The following is a 26,098-nucleotide window of genomic DNA, read 5'->3' as shown; positions in this document are numbered from 1 at the left end:
CTAATGAAGCATTCTAGCCCGAACTTCTGCGACGCGGGGACTCTCCTTCACTTTACCAACATCTATGTTGTACACAGTGGTCTGGATGAACGTGAACATGTTGTACAGCATGGGATTGTATGTGGTGGCAAAAACATAATGCGCCTTAAACATTTCGTCGAAAGCGCCAAGTGAGGAGGCTGACCTGCAACTGATGGCAGTTTTGTCAAGTATGATGAAGAACTGGTGGACTTGTTTCTTCCTTCGTCCTACAGCCAGGAGGTATGGTTGTGTGCTTGTTGTGATGGAATCGAGATGTTCCTGGATGTTGGTTCCTGTCTGAGAAAACAAAAACACAAAACACAAGGCGAGACTATTACAATTCCATGGTTGTGATATTACCCACAAAACAGCTTCCATGTGTTTGTACAGTTTTTAAATGTGTACAAGTGATTATGACCTGCAAAACTGAAGCTCCCTCAGTCAAATATAATTGAATAAAACATATTATAAAACTAGGGCTACGTTGTAGCACTTGCGGGCCCGAGCACCCGCACGTTGAAGCCTGTTGCGGTCGGTGGAGAGAGCGATCGATGACCAAGCGCACATCATCGATCGAGAATGCACTTCTCCACGTTGCATGCGTTTTGCGCTCTGCGGCAGTAGGTTTGCCAGTAGGTGGCGCCATCACTATTATTACGCACAGACATATATATCTGTTCAAGTAGGCGCTCTGATGTAGCGTGAGAAATTTTGTGTCAATTGGACAATGTTTCCGCAACTTAATTTTCACACTGATCAGTAGGTGGCGCTATGATCCTGAACTAATATTCATATATGGAGCTGTTCAGATCAGTATTGTGATCATAGGTCAGTAGTTTGGAGCCGGTTGGATAATGCAGAGTGGATTAACAAAGTACTTCCTGTTTCCTGGCGAATCAGTAGGTGGCGCTATGACACTGAGGAAATATTGACACATAGAGCTGTTCAGGCTTGGACTCTGACCATGTGACAGAAGTTTTGTAGTGATAGGACAATGCACAGTGGAGTTATGATAACATCGTGTCCTTTGGCGAAGGAAAATCCTTCGCCGCACATCAATGTTTACACGGTTTGAGGAAACGTCACAATTCTGACCATGATCTAATGACTTGACTGATCTGATTTGAGCTGTATATTGTAAATCAGCCAGGAGCAGTTCATCAAAGTATAAAACATGTCACTTCCTGTAGCCACCAGGGGGCGCTGTAATTTCAAGTCATAATTTCTGTGTAGATGTCATCAGGATGGCACCCTTGTCTTACATGTCTAGTTTGGACTCGATTGGACAATGTATGTCCGAGATACAGAACCTCGTGTTTTAATGGCGTTTAATCAAACTCAAGACGCCACGCCACGGTCACACGGTGTGACGAAAGGTCAATCTCTTAATCACTTTTTATCTCCATCTTGTTGTGATGGCACTGATCTTAATTTGAAGTTAATCTGATGAAAGCCCTGGGACAAGTGCATCAAGTAAAAATGTGGAATATGGAAAAAAAATGGCCACTTAATCCAAAATGGCGGCCTCCCTGTTTGGTCAAGCATACCTATCCAAGATATTTTTTTTTTTGTTATGAAACGACACATGTCCCGATAGATTTGTATAAATGTCGGCCATCGTAGTGCCGGGGTTGCCCTATAGGGGGCGCTGGTCAGTTTTTTTGCCACGCCCATTTCTTAAAACCATATGAATATCTTCAGGGGGGGGCTGTTGTTACACACATGTAGTTTGAGAGAGATAGAATCATGAACACTGAAGTTACAGCAATTTCGTGTTTCACGGCGAGTTGATGAACTTTAATGCCACGCCATTCATATGGCGTTTGACGAAAAGTCACGGTAATCTTATGTCTTCATTGTCAATGTCTTTTGACCCATTTGATACAGTTTGACATGGTTGAGGTCAGTGGATGAGGAGAAATTCATCCAAGTGTAAGACAAGCAAAAAACAAGACATTTCCTGTTGCCACCAGGGGGCGCTGCGGTTTTAAGTCATCATTTATGCATAGATGTCATCAGGCGGGGACTATTGTCTTACATGTCTAGTTTGGACTTGATTGGAACATGTATGTCCGAGATACAGATGACCGTGTTTTGATGGCGTGTAACCAATTTTTAACGCCATGCCACGGTCACACGGTGTGATAAAAAAAAAATCCCTCAATCATTTTTTATCTCCATCTTGTTGTGATGACACTCATCTGAATTTGAAGTTGATCTGATGAAAGCCCTGGGACAAGTACGTAAAAGTAAAAATGTGGGATATTGCCAAAATGGCCACTAAAAGCAAAATGGCGGACTTCCTGTTGCGTTTTTCATAATGCTCCATGAGACTTTTTTTCATGACTGGTCACGATACACCTATATCCAGATTTTGATGAAAATCCGTTATGTGGAAACCTAGGGGCTGGTTCCAGGGGGCGCTGTAGAGCCATTTTGCCACGCCCAATTCCAATTACTCCAGAATACTAAAATATCCGCAGACCTTGAATTTCCTGCAAAGTTTCATAACTTTTTGAGCATGTCTAGACCCTGAAAAAGCCCCCCAAAGGGAAATAATAATAACTAGGGCTACGTTGTAGCACTAACGGGCCCGAGCACAGGCAATTTCAAGTCTGTTGCGGTCGGGGAAGAGAGAACGTTCGATGACCAAGCGCTCGTCTCAGCGTTGCATGCATTTGCGCACTGCTGCGATATAAACGCTTCACTTCCTGTAGCCAGCAGGTGGCGCTATGATTTTAAGTCATGGTGTCTTTGTTGATGTCATCAGGTCGCGCTTCTTGTCTTACATGTGTAGTTTGAACTCGATTGGACCAAATATGTCCAAGATACAGAAGCTTGTGTTTTGATGGCGTTTAGTCACATTTTGACGCCTCGCCATGGTCACACGGTGTGGCGAAAAATTGATCTTTCAATAACTTTAGATCTCCATCTTGTTGTGATGACACTCGTCTAAATTTTCAGTTGATCTGATGAAAGCTCTCCAAGAAGTACTTGAAAATAAAAAACATGGAATATGGTCCAAATAGAAAATGGCGGGGTTCCTGTTGCGTTTTTCAAATTGCTCCGAGCGCGTTTTTTGTGCATCTGGTGATGATACACAACTGTCTTCAATTTCGTGAGGATCAGTGAATTCTAAATGAGGTGTTTCTCCATAAATGAGGGGAAGCTCCGTTGGTTGCGCTGTTGAGCCATTTTGCCACGCCCATTCTTTAAAACCATCTGAATATCTTCAAGGGAGGGGGGCTGATGATACACACATGTAGTTTGAGGGAGATGGACCCATGAACACGGAAGTTAAAGCGTTTTCGTGTGTCATGGCGAGCTGATGTGACGCCCCGCCACAGTCAGACAGTGTGACGAAAAGTTGTTTCTTTGATAACTTTAGATCTCCATCTTGTTGTGATGACGCTCGTCTAAATTTTCAGTTGATGTGATGAAAGCTGTACGAGAAGTATATCAAAGTAAAAGATTATGGAATATGACCAAAATGGCCACGAAATCGAAAATGGCGTGCTTCCTGTTGCGTTTTTCATATTGCTCCGAGCGCGTTTTTTGTGCATCTGGTGATGATACACAACTGTCTTCAATTTCGTGCGGATCAGTGAATGCTAAATGAGGTGTTTCTCCGTAAATGAGGGAAAGCACCGTTGGTGGCGCTGTTGAGCCATTTTGCCACACCCATTTCCAAATACCCCAGATTACGTAAATTTTCACGAGGCCCATAATCTGCCCTATAGATGTTGAATGCATTCTGTAGTGAGAACACATTCAAGCACATGTCCTACACCTCCATGAGAGGGGGGAGGGGTGAGAATGGGGAGGGATGAGAGGGGTGAAAGGGGGTGGGGTAAGATGGGGGCGGGTTGATCTGAGGAGGTCTGTTTTAGACAGAGTAAAAAGGTGCTGTTTTAAATTATCCTTGGGGTATTTTTACCAAAATATTTTACAGACATTTCATTAAGACCCCAAGGAACCATATCAACTGTGTTGAAATGGAAATAATATGTCCCCTTTAAAGCGAATATGTCCCCTTTAAGCGGTTTCGTGTGTCATGGTGAGCTGATTTGACGCCCCGCCACAGTCAGACGGTGTGTCGAAAAGTTGTTTCTTTGATAACTTTAGATCTCCATCTTGTTGTGATGCCACCCGTCTAAATTTTAAATTGATGTGATGAAAGCTCTCCGACAAATAAATCAAAGCGCACGATGTACAAAAACAAGACATTTCCTGATGCCACCAGGGGGCGCTTTCCTTTTAAGTCATGATTTCTAGGTAGATGTCTTCCGGTCGCGACTCTTGTCTTATATGTGTAGTTTGGAGTCGATTGGACAAAATATGTCTAAGTTACAGAAGCTTGCTTATATTGGCGTTTAGTCGAACTTTGAGACCTCACCACGGTCACACGGTGTGATGAAAAGTTTAAATATTGATAACTTTAGATCTTCATCTTGTTTTGTAGAGTCTCATCTAATTTTTAAGTTGATCTGATGAAAGCTCTCCGAGTAGTACATAAAAACATAACACGTCTTAAAAACAAGACATTTCCTGTTGCCCCCAGGGGGCGCTGTGATTGTAAGTCACAATTTCTGCACCGATGTCTTCTGGTCGCGATTCTTGTCGTATGTGTCTAGTTTGGACTCAATTGGACAAAATATGTCTGAAATATGGAAGCTTGTGTTTTGATGGCGTTTCATCAAACTTTAACGCCACACCACGATCAGACGGTTTTGCTAAAACGTAATCCTTCAATAACTTTGGATCTCCAATTTGTTGTGATGACGATCGTCTAAATTTGAAGTTGATCTGATGAAAGCTGTACGACAAGTACATCAAAGAAAAAATATGGAATATGACCGAAATGGCCACTAAAGTCAAACTGGCGGGCTTCCTGCTGCGTTATTCATAATGCACTGATGGACTTTTTTGTGCATCTTGTCATGAGACACAATAGTCTATGTTTTTTTTGAGGATCGGTGAATGCTAAATGAGGGGCTTTTCCGTAGGTGGCGCTCTTGAGCCATTTTGCCACGCCCTTTTCAAAATACTTCAGAAAACGTAAACTTGCGCACATTTGTAATTTACTGTACACTTTAGAAACTTTTTGAGCACGTTAAAGCCCTCAAAAAGCCAATTCACTGAGCGAAGAAAAATAATAATAATAATAATCTTTTCAATTTCAATAGGTCCTCTCACCGATTTCGGTGCTCGGGCCCTAATAATAATAATAATCATTTCAATTTCAATAGGGCCTCCCACCGATTTCGGTGCTCGGGCCCTAACTAGGGCTACGTTGTAGCACTTGCGGGCCCGAGCACCCGCACGTTGAAGCCTGTTGCGGTCGGTGGAGAGAGCGATCGATGACCAAGCGCACATCATCGATCGAGCATGCACTTCTCCACGTTGCATGCGTTTTGCGCTCTGCGGCAGTAGGTTTGCCAGTAGGTGGCGCCATCACTATTATTACGCACAGACATATAGATCTGTTCAAGTAGGCGCTCTGATGTAGCGTGAGAAATTTTGTGTCAATTGGACAATGTTTCCGCAACTTAATTTTCACACTGATCAGTAGGTGGCGCTATGACCCTGAACTAATATTTATATGTGGAGCTGTTCAGATCAGTATTGTGATCATAGGTCAGTAGTTTGGAGCCGGTTGGATAATGCAGAGTGGATTTACAAAGTACTTCCTGTTTCCTGGCGAATCAGTAGGTGGCGCTATGACACTGAGGAAATATTGACACATAGAGCTGTTCAGGCTTGGACTCTGACCATGTGACAGAAGTTTTGTAGTGATAGGACAATGCACAGTGGAGTTATGATAACATTGTGTCCTTTGGCGAAGGAAAATCCTTCGCCGCACATCAATGTTTACACGGTTTGAGGAAACGTCACAATTCCGACCATGATCTAATGACTTGACTGATCTGATTTGAGCTGTATATTGTAAATCAGCCAGGAGCAGTTCATCAAAGTATAAAACATGTCACTTCCTGTAGCCACCAGGGGGCGCTGTAATTTCAAGTCATAATTTCTGTGTAGATGTCATCAGGATGGCACCCTTGTCTTACATGTCTAGTTTGGACTCGATTGGACAATGTATGTCCGAGATACAGAACCTCGTGTTTTGATGGCGTTTAATCAAACTCAAGACGCCACGCCACGGTCACACGGTGTGACGAAAGGTCAATCTCTTAATCACTTTTTATCTCCATCTTGTTGTGATGGCACTGATCTTAATTTGAAGTTAATCTGATGAAAGCCCTGGGACAAGTGCATCAAGTAAAAATGTGGAATATGGAAAAAAAATGGCCACTTAATCCAAAATGGCGGCCTCCCTGTTTGGTCAAGCATACCTATCCAAGATATTTTTTTGTTTGTTATGAAACGACACATGTCCCGATAGATTTGTATAAATGTCGGTCATCGTAGTGCCGGGGTTGCCCTATAGGGGGCGCTGGTCAGTTTTTTTGCCACGCCCATTTCTTAAAACCATATGAATATCTTCAGGGGGGGGCTGTTGTTACACACATGTAGTTTGAGAGAGATAGAATCATTAACACTGAAGTTACAGCAATTTCGTGTTTCACGGCGAGTTGATGAACTTTAATGCCACGCCATTCATATGGCGTTTGACGAAAAGTCACGGTAATCTTATGTCTTCATTGTCAATGTCTTGGGACCCATTTGATACAGTTTGACATGGTTGAGGTCAGTGGATGAGGAGAAATTCATCCAAGTGTAAGACAAGCAAAAAACAAGACATTTCCTGTTGCCACCAGGGGGCGCTGCGGTTTTAAGTCATCATTTATGCATAGATGTCATCAGGCGGGGACTATTGTCTTACATGTCTAGTTTGGACTTGATTGGAACATGTATGTCCGAGATACAGATGCCCGTGTTTTGATGGCGTGTAACCAATTTTTAACGCCATGCCACGGTCACACGGTGTGATAAAAAAAAAATCCCTCAATCATTTTTTATCTCCATCTTGTTGTGATGACACTCATCTGAATTTGAAGTTGATCTGATGAAAGCCCTGGGACAAGTACGTAAAAGTAAAAATGTGGGATATTGCCAAAATGGCCACTAAAAGCAAAATGGCGGACTTCCTGTTGCGTTTTTCATAATGCTCCATGAGACTTTTTTTCATGACTGGTCACGATACACCTATATCCAGATTTTGATGAAAATCTGTTATGTGGAAACCTAGGGGCTGGTTCCAGGGGGCGCTGTAGAGCCATTTTGCCACGCCCAATTCCAATTACTCCAGAATACTAAAATATCCGCAGACCTTGAATTTCCTGCAAAGTTTCATAACTTTTTGAGCATGTCTAGACCCTGAAAAAGCCCCCCAAAGGGAAATAATAATAATAATAATAATAAAAATCCTTACAGATTCAATAGGGCCTCTCACCATTCGGTGCTCGGGCCCTAACTAGGGCTACGTTGTAGCACTTGCGGGCCCGAGCACCCGCACGTTGAAGCCTGTTGCGGTCGGTGGAGAGAGCGATCGATGACCAAGCGCACATCATCGATCGAGCATGCACTTCTCCACGTTGCATGCGTTTTGCGCTCTGCGGCAGTAGGTTTGCCAGTAGGTGGCGCCATCACTATTATTACGCACAGACATATATATCTGTTCATGTAGGCGCTCTGATGTAGCGTGAGCAATTTTGTGTCAATTGGACAATGTTAACACAACTTAATTTTCACACTGATCAGTAGGTGGCGCTATGACCCTGAACTAATATTTATATGTGGAGCTGTTCAGATCAGTATTGTGATCATAGGTCAGTAGTTTGGAGCCGGTTGGATAATGCAGAGTGGATTAACAAAGTACTTCCTGTTTCCTGGTGAATCAGTAGGTGGCGCTATGACACTGAGGAAATATTGACACATAGAGCTGTTCAGGCTTGTACTCTTATCATGTGACAGAAGTTTGGTAGTGATAGGACAATGCACAGTGGAGTTATGATAACATCGTGTCCTTTGGCGAAGGAAAATCCTTCGCCGCACATCAATGTTTACACGGTTTGAGGAAACGTCACAATTCTGACCATGATCTAATGACTTGACTGATCTGATTTGAGCTGTATATTGTAAATCAGCCAGGAGCAGTTCATCAAAGTATAAAACATGTCACTTCCTGTAGCCACCAGGGGGCGCTGTAATTTCAAGTCATAATTTCTGTGTAGATGTCATCAGGATGGCACCCTTGTCTTACATGTCTAGTTTGGACTCGATTGGACAATGTATGTCCGAGATACAGAACCTTGTGTTTTGATGGCGTTTAATCAAACTCAAGACGCCACGCCACGGTCACACGGTGTGACGAAAGGTCAATCTCTTAATCACTTTTTATCTCCATCTTGTTGTGATGGCACTGATCTTAATTTGAAGTTAATCTGATGAAAGCCCTGGGACAAGTGCATCAAGTAAAAATGTGGAATATGGAAAAAAAATGGCCACTTAATCCAAAATGGCGGCCTCCCTGTTTGGTCAAGCATACCTATCCAAGATATTTTTTTGTTTGTTATGAAACGACACATGTCCCGATAGATTTGTATAAATGTCGGCCATCGTAGTGCCGGGGTTGCCCTATAGGGGGAGCTGGTCAGTTTTTTTGCCACGCCCATTTCTTAAAACCATATGAATATCTTCAGGGGGGGGCTGTTGTTACACACATGTAGTTTGAGAGAGATAGAATCATGAACACTGAAGTTACAGCAATTTCGTGTTTCACGGCGAGTTGATGAACTTTAATGCCACGCCATTCATATGGCGTTTGACGAAAAGTCACTGTAATCTTATGTCTTCATTGTCAATGTCTTGGGACCCATTTGATACAGTTTGACATGGTTGAGGTCAGTGGATGAGGAGAAATTCATCCAAGTGTAAGACAAGCAAAAAACAAGACATTTCCTGTTGCCACCAGGGGGCGCTGCGGTTTTAAGTCATCATTTATGCATAGATGTCATCAGGCGGGGACTATTGTCTTACATGTCTAGTTTGGACTTGATTGGAACATGTATGTCCGAGATACAGATGCCCGTGTTTTGATGGCGTGTAACCAATTTTTAACGCCATGCCACGGTCACACGGTGTGATAAAAAAAAAATCCCTCAATCATTTTTTATCTCCATCTTGTTGTGATGACACTCATCTGAATTTGAAGTTGATCTGATGAAAGCCCTGGGACAAGTACGTAAAAGTAAAAATGTGGGATATTGCCAAAATGGCCACTAAAAGCAAAATGGCGGACTTCCTGTTGCGTTTTTCATAATGCTCCATGAGACTTTTTTTCATGACTGGTCACGATACACCTATATCCAGATTTTGATGAAAATCCGTTATGTGGAAACCTAGGGGCTGGTTCCAGGGGGCGCTGTAGAGCAATTTTGCCACGCCCAATTCCAATTACTCCAGAATACTAAAATATCCGCAGACCTTGAATTTCCTGCAAAGTTTCATAACTTTTTGAGCATGTCTAGACCCTGAAAAAGCCCCCCAAAGGGAAATAATAATAATAATAATAATAAAAATCCTTACAGATTCAATAGGGCCTCTCACCATTCGGTGCTCGGGCCCTAACTAGGGCTACGTTGTAGCACTTGCGGGCCCGAGCACCCGCACGTTGAAGCCTGTTGCGGTCGGTGGAGAGAGCGATCGATGACCAAGCGCACATCATCGATCGAGCATGCACTTCTCCACGTTGCATGCGTTTTGCGCTCTGCGGCAGTAGGTTTGCCAGTAGGTGGCGCCATCACTATTATTACGCACAGACATATAGATCTGTTCAAGTAGGCGCTCTGATGTAGCGTGAGAAATTTTGTGTCAATTGGACAATGTTTCCGCAACTTAATTTTCACACTGATCAATAGGTGGCGCTATGATCCTGAACTAATATTCATATATGGAGCTGTTCTATTCAGGATTGTGATCATAGGTCAGTAGTTTGGAGCCGGTTGGATAATGCAGAGTGGATTAACAAAGTACTTCCTGTTTCCTGGCGAATCAGTAGGTGGCGCTATGACACTGAGGAAATATTGACACATAGAGCTGTTCAGGCTTGGACTCTGACCATGTGACAGAAGTTTTGTAGTGATAGGACAATGCACAGTGGAGTTATGATAACATCGTGTCCTTTGGCGAAGGAAAATCCTTCGCCGCACATCAATGTTTACACGGTTTGAGGAAACGTCACAATTCTGACCATGATCTAATGACTTGACTGATCTGATTTGAGCTGTATATTGTAAATCAGCCAGGAGCAGTTCATCAAAGTATAAAACATGTCACTTCCTGTAGCCACCAGGGGGCGCTGTAATTTCAAGTCATAATTTCTGTGTAGATGTCATCAGGATGGCACCCTTGTCTTACATGTCTAGTTTGGACTCGATTGGACAATGTATGTCCGAGATACAGAACCTCGTGTTTTGATGGCGTTTAATCAAACTCAAGACGCCACGCCACGGTCACACGGTGTGACGAAAGGTCAATCTCTTAATCAGTTTTTATCTCCATCTTGTTGGGATGGCACTGATCTTAATTTGAAGTTAATCTGATGAAAGCCCTGGGACAAGTGCATCAAGTAAAAATGTGGAATATGGAAAAAAAATGGCCACTTAATCCAAAATGGCGGCCTCCCTGTTTGGTCAAGCATACCTATCCAAGATATTTTTTTGTTTGTTATGAAACGACACATGTCCCGATAGATTTGCATAAATGTCGGCCATCGTAGTGCCGGGGTTGCCCTATAGGGGGCGCTGGTCAGTTTTTTTGCCACGACCATTTCTTAAAACCATATGAATATCTTCAGGGGGGGGCTGTTGTTACACACATGTAGTTTGAGAGAGATAGAATCATGAACACTGAAGTTACAGCAATTTCGTGTTTCACGGCGAGTTGATGAACTTTAATGCCACGCCATTCATATGGCGTTTGACGAAAAGTCACGGTAATCTTATGTCGTTATTGTCAATGTCTTGGGACCCATTTGATACAGTTTGACATGGTTGAGGTCAGTGGATGAGGAGAAATTCATCCAAGTGTAAGACAAGCAAAAAACAAGACATTTCCTGTTGCCACCAGGGGGCGCTGCGGTTTTAAGTCATCATTTATGCATAGATGTCATCAGGCGGGGACTATTGTCTTACATGTCTAGTTTGGACTTGATTGGAACATGTATGTCCGAGATACAGATGCCCGTGTTTTGATGGCGTGTAACCAATTTTTAACGCCATGCCACGGTCACACGGTGTGATAAAAAAAAAATCCCTCAATCATTTTTTATCTCCATCTTGTTGTGATGACACTCATCTGAATTTGAAGTTGATCTGATGAAAGCCCTGGGACAAGTACGTAAAAGTAAAAATGTGGGATATTGCCAAAATGGCCACTAAAAGCAAAATGGCGGACTTCCTGTTGCGTTTTTCATAATGCTCCATGAGACTTTTTTTCATGACTGGTCACGATACACCTATATCCAGATTTTGATGAAAATCCGTTATGTGGAAACCTAGGGGCTGGTTCCAGGGGGCGCTGTCGAGCCATTTTGCCACGCCCAATTCCATTTACTCCAGAATACTAAAATATCCGCAGACCTTGAATTTCCTGCAAAGTTTCATAACTTTTTGAGCATGTCTAGACCCTGAAAAAGCCCCCCAAAGGGAAATAATAATAATAATAATAATAATAATAATAATAATAATAATAATAATAAAAATCCTTACAGATTCAATAGGGCCTCTCACCATTCGGTGCTCGGGCCCTAATAATAATAAAAATCCTTACAGATTCAATAGGGCCTCTCACCATTCGGTGCTCGGGCCCTAATAATAATAATAATAATAATAATAATAATAATAATAATAATAATAATAATAAAAATCCTTACAGATTCAATAGGGCCTCTCACCATTCGGTGCTCGGGCCCTAATAAAAATCCTTACAGATTCAATAGGGCCTCTCACCATTCGGTGCTCGGGCCCTAATAATAAAAATCCTTACAGATTCAATAGGGCCTCTCACCATTCGGTGCTCGGGCCCTAATAATAATAAATATAGATCTGTTCAAGTAGGCGCTCTGATGTAGCGTGAGAAATTTTGTGTCAATTGGACAATGTTTCCGCAACTTAATTTTCACACTGATCAATAGGTGGCGCTATGATCCTGAACTAATATTCATATATGGAGCTGTTCTATTCAGGATTGTGATCATAGGTCAGTAGTTTGGAGCCGGTTGGATAATGCAGAGTGGATTAACAAAGTACTTCCTGTTTCCTGGCGAATCAGTAGGTGGCGCTATGACACTGAGGAAATATTGACACATAGAGCTGTTCAGGCTTGGACTCTGACCATGTGACAGAAGTTTTGTAGTGATAGGACAATGCACAGTGGAGTTATGATAACATAGTGTCCTTTGGCGAAGGAAAATCCTTCGCCGCACATCAATGTTTACACGGTTTGAGGAAACGTCACAATTCTGACCATGATCTAATGACTTGACTGATCTGATTTGAGCTGTATATTGTAAATCAGCCAGGAGCAGTTCATCAAAGTATAAAACATGTCACTTCCTGTAGCCACCAGGGGGCGCTGTAATTTCAAGTCATAATTTCTGTGTAGATGTCATCAGGATGGGACCCTTGTCTTACATGTCTAGTTTGGACTCGATTGGACAATGTATGTCCGAGATACAGAACCTCGTGTTTTGATGGCGTTTAATCAAACTCAAGACGCCACGCCACGGTCACACGGTGTGACGAAAGGTCAATCTCTTAATCACTTTTTATCTCGATCTTGTTGTGATGGCACTGATCTTAATTTGAAGTTAATCTGATGAAAGCCCTGGGACAAGTGCATCAAGTAAAAATGTGGAATATGGAAAAAAAATGGCCCCTTAATCCAAAATGGCGGCCTCCCTGTTTGGTCAAGCATACCTATCCAAGATATTTTTTTGTTTGTTATGAAACGACACATGTCCCGATAGATTTGTATAAATGTCGGCCATCGTAGTGCCGGGGTTGCCCTATAGGGGGCGCTGGTCAGTTTTTTTGCCACGCCCATTTCTTAAAACCATATGAATATCTTCAGGGGGGGGCTGTTGTTACACACATGTAGTTTGAGAGAGATAGAATCATGAACACTGAAGTTACAGCAATTTCGTGTTTCACGGCGAGTTGATGAACTTTAATGCCACGCCATTCATATGGCGTTTGACGAAAAGTCACGGTAATCTTATGTCTTCATTGTCAATGTCTTGGGACCCATTTGATACAGTTTGACATGGTTGAGGTCAGTGGATGAGGAGAAATTCATCCAAGTGTAAGACAAGCAAAAAACAAGACATTTCCTGTTGCCACCAGGGGGCGCTGCGGTTTTAAGTCATCATTTATGCATAGATGTCATCAGGCGGGGAGTATTGTCTTATATGTCTAGTTTGGACTTGATTGGAACATGTATGTCCGAGATACAGATGCCCGTGTTTTGATGGCGTGTAACCAATTTTTAACGCCATGCCACGGTCACACGGTGTGATAAAAAAAAAATCCCTCAATCATTTTTTATCTCCATCTTGTTGTGATGACACTCATCTGAATTTGAAGTTGATCTGATGAAAGCCCTGGGACAAGTACGTAAAAGTAAAAATGTGGGATATTGCCAAAATGGCCACTAAAAGCAAAATGGCGGACTTCCTGTTGCGTTTTTCATAATGCTCCATGAGACTTTTTTTCATGACTGGTCACGATACACCTATATCCAGATTTTGATGAAAATCCGTTATGTGGAAACCTAGGGGCTGGTTCCAGGGGGCGCTGTAGAGCCATTTTGCCACGCCCAATTCCAATTACTCCAGAATACTAAAATATCCGCAGACCTTGAATTTCCTGCAAAGTTTCATAACTTTTTGAGCATGTCTAGACCCTGAAAAAGCCCCCCAAAGGGAAATAATAATAACTAGGGCTACGTTGTAGCACTTGCGGGCCCGAGCACCCGCACGTTGAAGCCTGTTGCGGTCGGTGGAGAGAGCGATCGATGACCAAGCGCACATCATCGATCGAGCATGCACTTCTCCACGTTGCATGCGTTTTGCGCTCTGCGGCAGTAGGTTTGCCAGTAGGTGGCGCCATCACTATTATTACGCACAGACATATATGTCTGTTCATGTAGGCGCTCTGATGTAGCGTGAGCAATTTTGTGTCAATTGGACAATGTTAACACAACTTAATTTTCACACTGATCAGTAGGTGGCGCTATGACCCTGAACTAATATTTATATGTGGAGCTGTTCAGATCAGTATTGTGATCATAGGTCAGTAGTTTGGAGCCGGTTGGATAATTCAGAGTGGATTAACAAAGTACTTCCTGTTTCCTGGTGAATCAGTAGGTGGCGCTATGACACTGAGGAAATATTGACACATAGAGCTGTTCAGGCTTGGACTCTGACCATGTGACAGAAGTTTTGTAGTGATAGGACAATGCACAGTGGAGTTATGATAACATCGTGTCCTTTGGCGAAGGAAAATCCTTCGCCGCACATCAATGTTTACACGGTTTGAGGAAACGTCACAATTCTGACCATGATCTAATGACTTGACTGATCTGATTTGAGCTGTATATTGTAAATCAGCCAGGAGCAGTTCATCAAAGTATAAAACATGTCACTTCCTGTAGCCACCAGGGGGCGCTGTAATTTCAAGTCATAATTTCTGTGTAGATGTCATCAGGATGGCACCCTTGTCTTACATGTCTAGTTTGGACTCGATTGGACAATGTATGTCCGAGATACAGAACCTCGTGTTTTGATGGCGTTTAATCAAACTCAAGACGCCACGCCACGGTCACACGGTGTGACGAAAGGTCAATCTCTTAATCACTTTTTATCTCCATCTTGTTGTGATGGCACTGATCTTAATTTGAAGTTAATCTGATGAAAGCCCTGGGACAAGTGCATCAAGTAAAAATGTGGAATATGGAAAAAAAATGGCCACTTAATCCAAAATGGCGGCCTCCCTGTTTGGTCAAGCATACCTATCCAAGATATTTTTTTGTTTGTTATGAAACGACACATGTCCCGATAGATTTGTATAAATGTCGGCCATCGTAGTGCCGGGGTTGCCCTATAGGGGGCGCTGGTCAGTTTTTTTGCCACGCCCATTTCTTAAAACCATATGAATATCTTCAGGGGGGGGCTGTTGTTACACACATGTAGTTTGAGAGAGATAGAATCATGAACACTGAAGTTACAGCAATTTCGTGTTTCACGGCGAGTTGATGAACTTTAATGCCACGCCATTCATATGGCGTTTGACGAAAAGTCACTGTAATCTTATGTCTTCATTGTCAATGTCTTGGGACCCATTTGATACAGTTTGACATGGTTGAGGTCAGTGGATGAGGAGAAATTCATCCAAGTGTAAGACAAGCAAAAAACCAGAGATTTCCTGTTGCCACCAGGGGGCGCTGCGGTTTTAAGTCATCATTTATGCATAGATGTCATCAGGCGGGGACTATTTTCTTACATGTCTAGTTTGGACTTGATTGGAACATGTATGTCCGAGATACAGATGCCCGTGTTTTGATGGCGTGTAACCAATTTTTAACGCCATGCCACGGTCACACGGTGTGATAAAAAAAAAATCCCTCAATCATTTTTTATCTCCATCTTGTTGTGATGACACTCATCTGAATTTGAAGTTGATCTGATGAAAGCCCTGTGACAAGTACGTAAAAGTAAAAATGTGGGATATTGCCAAAATGGCCACTAAAAGCAAAATGGCGGACTTCCTGTTGCGTTTTTCATTATGCTCCATGAGACTTTTTTTCATGACTGGTCACGATACACCTATATCCAGATTTTGATGAAAATCCGTTATGTGGAAACCTAGGGGCTGGTTCCAGGGGGCGCTGTATAGCCATTTTGCCACGCCCAATTCCAATTACTCCAGAATACTAAAATATCCGCAGACCTTGAATTTCCTGCAAAGTTTCATAACTTTTTGAGCATGTCTAGACCCTGAAAAAGCCCCCCAAAGGGAAATAATAATAATAATAATAATAATAATAATAATAATAAAAATCCTTACAGATTCAATAGGGCCTCTCACCATTCGGTGCTCGGGCCCTAATAATAATAATAATAATAATAATAAAAAACTTACAGATTCAATAGGGCCTCTCACCATTCGGTGCTCGGGCCCTAATAATAAAAATCCTTACAGATTCAATAGGGCCTCTCACCATTCGGTGCTCGGGCCCTAATAATAATAAAAATCCTTACAGATTCAATAGGGCCTCTCACCATTCGGTGCTCGGGCCCTAATAATAATAAATATTTATATGTGGAGCTGTTCAGATCAGTATTGTGATCATAGGTCAGTAGTTTGGAGCCGGTTGGATAATGCAGAGTGGATTAACAAAGTACTTCCTGTTTCCTGGCGAATCAGTAGGTGGCGCTATGACACTGAGGAAATATTGACACATAGAGCTGTTCAGGCTTGGACTCTGACCATGTGACAGAAGTTTTGTAGTGATAGGACAATGCACAGTGGAGTTATGATAACATCGTGTCCTTTGGCGAAGGAAAATCCTTCGCCGCACATCAATGTTTACACGGTTTGAGGAAACGTCACAATTCTGACCATGATCTAATGACTTGACTGATCTGATTTGAGCTGTATATTGTAAATCAGCCAGGAGCAGTTCATCAAAGTATAAAACATGTCACTTCCTGTAGCCACCAGGGGGCGCTGTAATTTCAAGTCATAATTTCTGTGTAGATGTCATCAGGATGGCACCCTTGTCTTACATGTCTAGTTTGGACTCGATTGGACAATGTATGTCCGAGATACAGAACCTCGTGTTTTGATGGCGTTTAATCAAACTCAAGACGCCACGCCACGGTCACACGGTGTGACGAAAGGTCAATCTCTTAATCACTTTTTATCTCCATCTTGTTGTGATGGCACTGATCTTAATTTGAAGTTAATCTGATGAAAGCCCTGGGACAAGTGCATCAAGTAAAAATGTGGAATATGGAAAAAAAATGGCCACTTAATCCAAAATGGCGGCCTCCCTGTTTGGTCAAGCATACCTATCCAAGATATTTTTTTGTTTGTTATGAAACGACACATGTCCCGATAGATTTGTATAAATGTCGGCCATCGTAGTGCCGGGGTTGCCCTATAGGGGGCGCTGGTCAGTTTTTTTGCCACGCCCATTTCTTAAAACCATATGAATATCTTCAGGGGGGGGCTGTTGTTACACACATGTAGTTTGAGAGAGATAGAATCATGAACACTGAAGTTACAGCAATTTCGTGTTTCACGGCGAGTTGATGAACTTTAATGCCACGCCATTCATATGGCGTTTGACGAAAACTCACGGTAATCTTATGTCTTCATTGTCAATGTCTTGGGACCCATTTGATACAGTTTGACATGGTTGAGGTCAGTGGATGAGGAGAAATTCATCCAAGTGTAAGACAAGCAAAAAACAAGACATTTCCTGTTGCCACCAGGGGGCGCTGCGGTTTTAAGTCATCATTTATGCATAGATGTCATCAGGCGGGGACTATTGTCTTACATGTCTAGTTTGGACTTGATTGGAACATGTATGTCCGAGATACAGATGCCCGTGTTTTGATGGCGTGTAACCAATTTTTAACGCCATGCCACGGTCACACGGTGTGATAAAAAAAAAATCCCTCAATCACTTTTTATCTCCATCTTGTTGTGATGACACTCATCTGAATTTGAAGTTGATCTGATGAAAGCCCTGGGACAAGTACGTAAAAGTAAAAATGTGGGATATTGCCAAAATGGCCACTAAAAGCAAAATGGCGGACTTCCTGTTGCGTTTTTCGTAATGCTCCATGAGACTTTTTTTCATGAGTGGTCACGATACACCTATATCCAGATTTTGATGAAAATCCGTTATGTGGAAACCTAGGGGCTGGTTCCAGGGGGCGCTGTAGAGCCATTTTGCCACGCCCAATTCCAATTACTCCAGAATACTAAAATATCCGCAGACCTTGAATTTCCTGCAAAGTTTCATAACTTTTTGAGCATGTCTAGACCCTGAAAAAGCCCCCCAAAGGGAAATAATAATAACTAGGGCTACGTTGTAGCACTTGCGGGCCCGAGCACCCGCACGTTGAAGCCTGTTGCGGTCGGTGGAGAGAGCGATCGATGACCAAGCGCACATCATCGATCGAGCATGCACTTCTCCACGTTGCATGCGTTTTGCGCTCTGCGGCAGTAGGTTTGCCAGTAGGTGGCGCCATCACTATTATTACGCACAGACATATATATCTGTTCATGTAGGCGCTCTGATGTAGCGTGAGCAATTTTGTGTCAATTGGACAATGTTAACACAACTTAATTTTCACACTGATCAGTAGGTGGCGCTATGACCCTGAACTAATATTTATATGTGGAGCTGTTCAGATCAGTATTGTGATCATAGGTCAGTAGTTTGGAGCCAGTTGGATAATGCAGAGTGGATTAACAAAGTACTTCCTGTTTCCTGGCGAATCAGTAGGTGGCGCTATGACACTGAGGAAATATTGACACATAGAGCTGTTCAGGCTTGGACTCTGACCATGTGACAGAAGTTTTGTAGTGATAGGACAATGCACAGTGGAGTTAAGATAACATCTTGTCCTTTGGCGAAGGAAAATCCTTCGCCGCACATCAATGTTTACACGGTTTGAGGAAACATCACAATTCTGACCATGATCTAATGACTTGACTGATCTGATTTGAGCTGTATATTGTAAATCAGCCAGGAGCAGTTCATCAAAGTATAAAACATGTCACTTCCTGTAGCCACCAGGGGGCGCTGTAATTTCAAGTCATAATTTCTGTGTAGATGTCATCAGGATGGCACCCTTGTCTTACATGTCTAGTTTGGACTCGATTGGACAATGTATGTCCGAGATACAGAACCTCGTGTTTTGATGGCGTTTAATCAAACTCAAGACGCCACGCCACGGTCACACGGTGTGACGAAAGGTCAATCTCTTAATCACTTTTTATCTCCATCTTGTTGTGATGGCACTGATCTTAATTTGAAGTTAATCTGATGAAAGCCCTGGGACAAGTGCATCAAGTAAAAATGTGGAATATGGAAAAAAAATGGCCACTTAATCCAAAATGGCGGCCTCCCTGTTTGGTCAAGCATACCTATCCAAGATATTTTTTGTTTGTTATGAAACGACACATGTCCCGATAGATTCGTATAAATGTCGGCCATCGTAGTGCCGGGGTTGCCCTATAGGGGGCGCTGGTCAGTTTTTTTGCCACGCCCATTTCTTAAAACCATATGAATATCTTCAGGGGGGGGCTGTTGTTACACACATGTAGTTTGAGAGAGATAGAATCATGAACACTGAAGTTACAGCAATTTCGTGTTTCACGGCGAGTTGATGAACTTTAATGCCACGCCATTCATATGGCGTTTGACGAAAAGTCACGGTAATCTTATGTCTTCATTGTCAATGTCTTGGGACCCATTTGATACAGTTTGACATGGTTGAGGTCAGTGGATGAGGAGAAATTCATCCAAGTGTAAGACAAGCAAAAAACAAGACATTTCCTGTTGCCACCAGGGGGCGCTGCGGTTTTAAGTCATCATTTATGCATAGATGTCATCAGGCGGGGACTATTGTCTTACATGTCTAGTTTGGACTTGATTGGAACATGTATGTCCGAGATACAGATGCCCGTGTTTTGATGGCGTGTAACCAATTTTTAACGCCATGCCACGGTCACATGGTGTGATAAAAAAAAAATCCCTCAATCATTTTTTATCTCCATCTTGTTGTGATGACACTCATCTGAATTTGAAGTTGATCTGATGAAAGCCCTGGGACAAGTACGTAAAAGTAAAAATGTGGGATATTGCCAAAATGGCCACTAAAAGCAAAATGGCGGACTTCCTGTTGCGTTTTTCATAATGCTCCATGAGACTTTTTTTCATGACTGGTCACGATACACCTATATCCAGATTTTGATGAAAATCCGTTATGTGGAAACCTAGGGGCTGGTTCCAGGGGGCGCTGTAGAGCCATTTTGCCACGCCCAATTCCAATTACTCCAGAATACTAAAATATCCGCAGACCTTGAATTTCCTGCAAAGTTTCATAACTTTTTGAGCATGTCTAGACCCTGAAAAAGCCCCCCAAAGGGAAATAATAATAATAATAATAATAATAATAATAATAATAATAAAAATCCTTACAGATTCAATAGGGCCTCTCACCATTCGGTGCTCGGGCCCTAATAATAAAAATCCTTACAGATTCAATAGGGCCTCTCACCATTCGGTGCTCGGGCCCTAATAATAATAATAAAAATCCTTACAGATTCAATAGGGCCTCTCACCATTCGGTGCTCGGGCCCTAATAATAATAATAATAAAAATCCTTACAGATTCAATAGGGCCTCTCACCATTCGGTGCTCGGGCCCTAATAATAACTAGGGCTACGTTGTAGCACTTGCGGGCCCGAGCACCCGCACGTTGAAGCCTGTTGCGGTCGGTGGAGAGAGCGATCGATGACCAAGCGCACATCATCGATCGAGCATGCACTTCTCCACGTTGCATGCGTTTTGCGCTCTGCGGCAGTAGGTTTGCCAGTAGGTGGCGCCATCACTATTATTACGCACAGACATATATATCTGTTCATGTAGGCGCTCTGATGTAGCGTGAGCAATTTTGTGTCAATTGGACAATGTTAACACAACTTAATTTTCACACTGATCAGTAGGTGGCGCTATGACCCTGAACTAATATTTATATGTGGAGCTGTTCAGATCAGTATTGTGATCATAGGTCAGTAGTTTGGAGCCGGTTGGATAATGCAGAGTGGATTAACAAAGTACTTCCTGTTTCCTGGCAAATCAGTAGGTGGCGCTATGACACTGAGGAAATATTGACACATAGAGCTGTTCAGGCTTGGACTCTGACCATGTGACAGAAGTTTTGTAGTGATAGGACAATGCACAGTGGAGTTATGATAACATCGTGTCCTTTGGCGAAGGAAAATCCTTCGCCGCACATCAATGTTTACACGGTTTGAGGAAACGTCACAATTCTGACCATGATCTAATGACTTGACTGATCTGATTTGAGCTGTATATTGTAAATCAGCCAGGAGCAGTTCATCAAAGTATAAAACATGTCACTTCCTGTAGCCACCAGGGGGCGCTGTAATTTCAAGTCATAATTTCTGTGTAGATGTCATCAGGATGGCACCCTTGTCTTACATGTCTAGTTTGGACTCGATTGGACAATGTATGTCCGAGATACAGAACCTCGTGTTTTGATGGCGTTTAATCAAACTCAAGACGCCACGCCAAGGTCACACGGTGTGACGAAAGGTCAATCTCTTAATCACTTTTTATCTCCATCTTGTTGTGATGGCACTGATCTTAATTTGAAGTTAATCTGATGAAAGCCCTGGGACAAGTGCATCAAGTAAAAATGTGGAATATGGAAAAAAAATGGCCACTTAATCCAATATGGCGGCCTCCCTGTTTGGTCAAGCATACCTATCCAAGATATTTTTTTGTTTGTTATGAAACGAAACATGTCCCGATAGATTTGTACAAATGTCGGCCATCGTAGTGCCGGGGTTGCCCTATAGGGGGCGCTGGTCAGTTTTTTTGCCACGCCCATTTCTTAAAACCATATGAATATCTTCAGGGGGGGGCTGTTGTTACACACATGTAGTTTGAGAGAGATAGAATCATGAACACTGAAGTTACAGCAATTTCGTGTTTCACGGCGAGTTGATGAACTTTAATGCCACGCCATTCATATGGCGTTTGACGAAAAGTCACGGTAATCTTATGTCTTCATTGTCAATGTCTTGGGACCCATTTGATACAGTTTGACATGGTTGAGGTCAGTGGATGAGGAGAAATTCATCCAAGTGTAAGACAAGCAAAAAACAAGACATTTCCTGTTGCCACCAGGGGGCGCTGCGGTTTTAAGTCATCATTTATGCATAGATGTCATCAGGCGGGGACTATTGTCTTACATGTCTAGTTTGGACTTGATTGGAACATGTATGTCCGAGATACAGATGCCCGTGTTTTGATGGCGTGTAACCAATTTTTAACGCCATGCCACGGTCACACGGTGTGATAAAAAAAAAATCCCTCAATCATTTTTTATCTCCATCTTGTTGTGATGACACTCATCTGAATTTGAAGTTGATCTGATGAAAGCCCTGGGACAAGTACGTAAAAGTAAAAATGTGGGATATTGCCAAAATGGCCACTAAAAGCAAAATGGCGGACTTCCTGTTGCGTTTTTCATAATGCTCCATGAGACTTTTTTTCATGACTGGTCACGATACACCTATATCCAGATTTTGATGAAAATCCGTTATGTGGAAACCTAGGGGCTGGTTCCAGGGGGCGCTGTAGAGCCATTTTGCCACGCCCAATTCCAATTACTCCAGAATACTAAAATATCCGCAGACCTTGAATTTCCTGCAAAGTTTCATAACTTTTTGAGCATGTCTAGACCCTGAAAAAGCCCCCCAAAGGGAAATAATAATAACTAGGGCTACGTTGTAGCACTTGCGGGCCCGAGCACCCGCACGTTGAAGCCTGTTGCGGTCGGTGGAGAGAGCGATCGATGACCAAGCGCACATCATCGATCGAGCATGCACTTCTCCACGTTGCATGCGTTTTGCGCTCTGCGGCAGTAGGTTTGCCAGTAGGTGGCGCCATCACTATTATTACGCACAGACATATAGATCTGTTCAAGTAGGCGCTCTGATGTAGCGTGAGAAATTTTGTGTCAATTGGACAATGTTTCCGCAACTTAATTTTCACACTGATCAGTAGGTGGCGCTATGACCCTGAACTAATATTTATATGTGGAGCTGTTCAGATCAGTATTGTGATCATAGGTCAGTAGTTTGGAGCCGGTTGGATAATGCAGAGTGGATTTACAAAGTACTTCCTGTTTCCTGGCGAATCAGTAGGTGGCGCTATGACACTGAGGAAATATTGACACATAGAGCTGTTCAGGCTTGGACTCTGACCATGTGACAGAAGTTTTGTAGTGATAGGACAATGCACAGTGGAGTTATGATAACATCGTGTCCTTTGGCGAAGGAAAATCCTTCGCCGCACATCAATGTTTACACGGTTTGAGGAAACGTCACAATTCTGACCATGATCTAATGACTTGACTGATCTGATTTGAGCTGTATATTGTAAATCAGCCAGGAGCAGTTCATCAAAGTATAAAACATGTCACTTCCTGTAGCCACCAGGGGGCGCTGTAATTTCAAGTCATCATTTCTGTGTAGATGTCATCAGGATGGCACCCTTGTCTTACATGTCTAGTTTGGACTCGATTGGACAATGTATGTCCGAGATACAGAACCTCGTGTTTTGATGGCGTTTAATCAAACTCAAGACGCCACGCCACGGTCACACGGTGTGACGAAAGGTCAATCTCTTAATCACTTTTTATCTCCATCTTGTTGTGATGGCACTGATCTTAATTTGAAGTTAATCTGATGAAAGCCCTGGGACAAGTGCATCAAGTAAAAATGTGGAATATGGAAAAAAAATGGCCACTTAATCCAAAATGGCGGCCGCCTTGTTTGGTCAAGCATACCTATCCAAGATATTTTTTTGTTTGTTATGAAACGACACATGTCCCGATAGATTTGTATAAATGTCGGCCATCGTAGTGCCGGGGTTGCCCTATAGGGGGCGCTGGTCAGTTTTTTTGCCACGCCCATTTCTTAAAACCATATGAATATCTTCAGGGGGGGGCTGTTGTTACACACATGTAGTTTGAGAGAGATAGAATCATGAACACTGAAGTTACAGCAATTTCGTGTTTCACGGCGAGTTGATGAACTTTAATGCCACGCCATTCATATGGCGTTTGACGAAAAGTCACGGTAATCTTATGTCTTCATTGTCAATGTCTTGGGACCCATTTGATACAGTTTGACATGGTTGAGGTCAGTGGATGAGGAGAAATTCATCCAAGTGTAAGACAAGCAAAAAACAAGACATTTCCTGTTGCCACCAGGGGGCGCTGCGGTTTTAAGTCATCATTTATGCATAGATGTCATCAGGCGGGGAGTTTTGTCTTACATGTCTAGTTTGGACTTGATTGGAACATGTATGTCCGAGATACAGATGCCCGTGTTTTGATGGCGTGTAACCAATTTTTAACGCCATGCCACGGTCACATGGTGTGATAAAAAAAAAATCCCTCAATCACTTTTTATCTCCATCTTTTTGTGATGACACTCATCTGAATTTGAAGTTGATCTGATGAAAGCCCTGGGACAAGTACGTAAAAGTAAAAATGTGGGATATTGCCAAAATGGCCACTAAAAGCAAAATGGCGGACTTCCTGTTGCGTTTTTCATAATGCTCCATGAGACTTTTTTTCATGACTGGTCACGATACACCTATATCCAGATTTTGATGAAAATCCGTTATGTGGAAACCTAGGGGCTGGTTCCAGGGGGCGCTGTAGAGCCATTTTGCCACGCCCAATTCCAATTTCTCCAGAATACTAAAATATCCGCAGACCTTGAATTTCCTGCAAAGTTTCATAACTTTTTGAGCATGTCTAGACCCTGAAAAAGCCCCCCAAAGGGAAATAATAATAATAATAATAATAATAATAATAATAATAATAAAAATCCTTACAGATTCAATAGGGCCTCTCACCATTCGGTGCTCGGGCCCTAATAATAATAATAATAATAATAATAATAATAATAAAAATCCTTACAGATTCAATAGGGCCTCTCACCATTCGGTGCTCGGGCCCTAATAATAATAAAAATCCTTACAGATTCAATAGGGCCTCTCACCATTCGGTGCTCGGGCCCTAATAATAAAAATCCTTACAGATTCAATAGGGCCTCTCACCATTCGGTGCTCGGGCCCTAATTAGGAGAATATAGATACCTTCTTGAAGACCACAAGATGCTTCTCTGCTTGGGAAGCAGACACCTTTCCAGGTCTTTTACGACCCTGGGCAGTGGGGGGAATCAGGTGTAACAGCAGCAAAATCGATGAGAGGTCACTGTCCCAACCTGTAACAAGACAAATTTGATGTTAAGTGGACCATCAGTTGAAGTTGTATGAGGTAGTGAGTGAGTGAATTAGCAATTATGTGATTGATAATTTTGAAATGTGTATTGATGAGTTTAGTGGTTGTTTAGCTCGGTAAGTTGTCACCATTTGTTATTTGTTATTCTCTGCCTTAAGGGCACCAATACCTTTATGTGGCTGTGAGGTTATTAAATGTTCCTCATCACTGTATGTTCACAGGACATTATTACACTGCTAATTATTGCTACTTGGCATACTGAGTGTATACAGCATAACACACCAGTAAAACCTTAACACTGACATGGGTTACAGTGAAGCAGACATAAATGCAGCCAATGAAATGAGGCAAAAGTCATACTGACCATTGTCGTAATCCACTTCAGACCCATCCTCACAAGTATCAGCTGCCAGGAGAAGATCTTCAAGCTCACTGGTGGATGGAAGCTTTCTGCATTGCTGGATGACCTTTTTCTTGAACGTGGTCGTCCATTTCTCAAGAAACTTGCCAGAGACATCCTCTCCAAACATCATAACAAAATCTTGTTCCACCTAGGGGAAGGAAAATTAAGAACTTAAAGATTTCACAGCCAGATGAATTGTTACTGTGACTAAAATGCACACATACTTTCTTTTTAAAACATAATTGTGAAATTGTCAAAACAATGAAAAAAAATTACCAAGCCTTTGACGTCTTTGAAACGTGGAAAGACAGACAGTACATCGCTTGACTGCTGTGGCTCGAGAACCATGTTGCGGCGGAAGTCAAACGTCAGCTTCATCTTCTTCTTGATTGTGTCCTCATCAGCTGAATGTCTCATCAGTGCGATTGCTTCCTTACACCCATCTTCACTCAGGACAGTCTCTGGAACACACTGGGGCTCTCGTCTGGCAGCTGTTCCTCCAGGCCCATCTTCCCAAGATGTTCCTTCAGATGATGCTACACAACATGGAAAAAAAC

General features: G+C 42.5%; 1 protein-coding gene across 1 annotated transcript; it reads right to left on the bottom strand.

The window, feature by feature from the left end:
• On the bottom strand, positions 1–26,098 carry LOC133962083 (uncharacterized). Its single transcript, XM_062397523.1, has 4 exons — positions 25,818–26,098; positions 25,503–25,689; positions 24,994–25,121; positions 1–318 (listed from the first exon to the last, which is right to left on the bottom strand). The coding sequence occupies exons 1-4, from the start codon at positions 25,956–25,958 to the stop codon at positions 1–3; spliced, it is 774 nt and encodes a 257-aa protein (XP_062253507.1). The 5' UTR covers positions 25,959–26,098.

The sequence above is a fragment of the Platichthys flesus genome, chromosome 10 (genome assembly GCF_949316205.1).
Source record: "Platichthys flesus chromosome 10, fPlaFle2.1, whole genome shotgun sequence".
NCBI classification, from domain to species: Eukaryota; Metazoa; Chordata; class Actinopteri; order Pleuronectiformes; family Pleuronectidae; genus Platichthys; species Platichthys flesus.
This window is presented reverse-complemented; position numbering and strand designations above follow the sequence as displayed.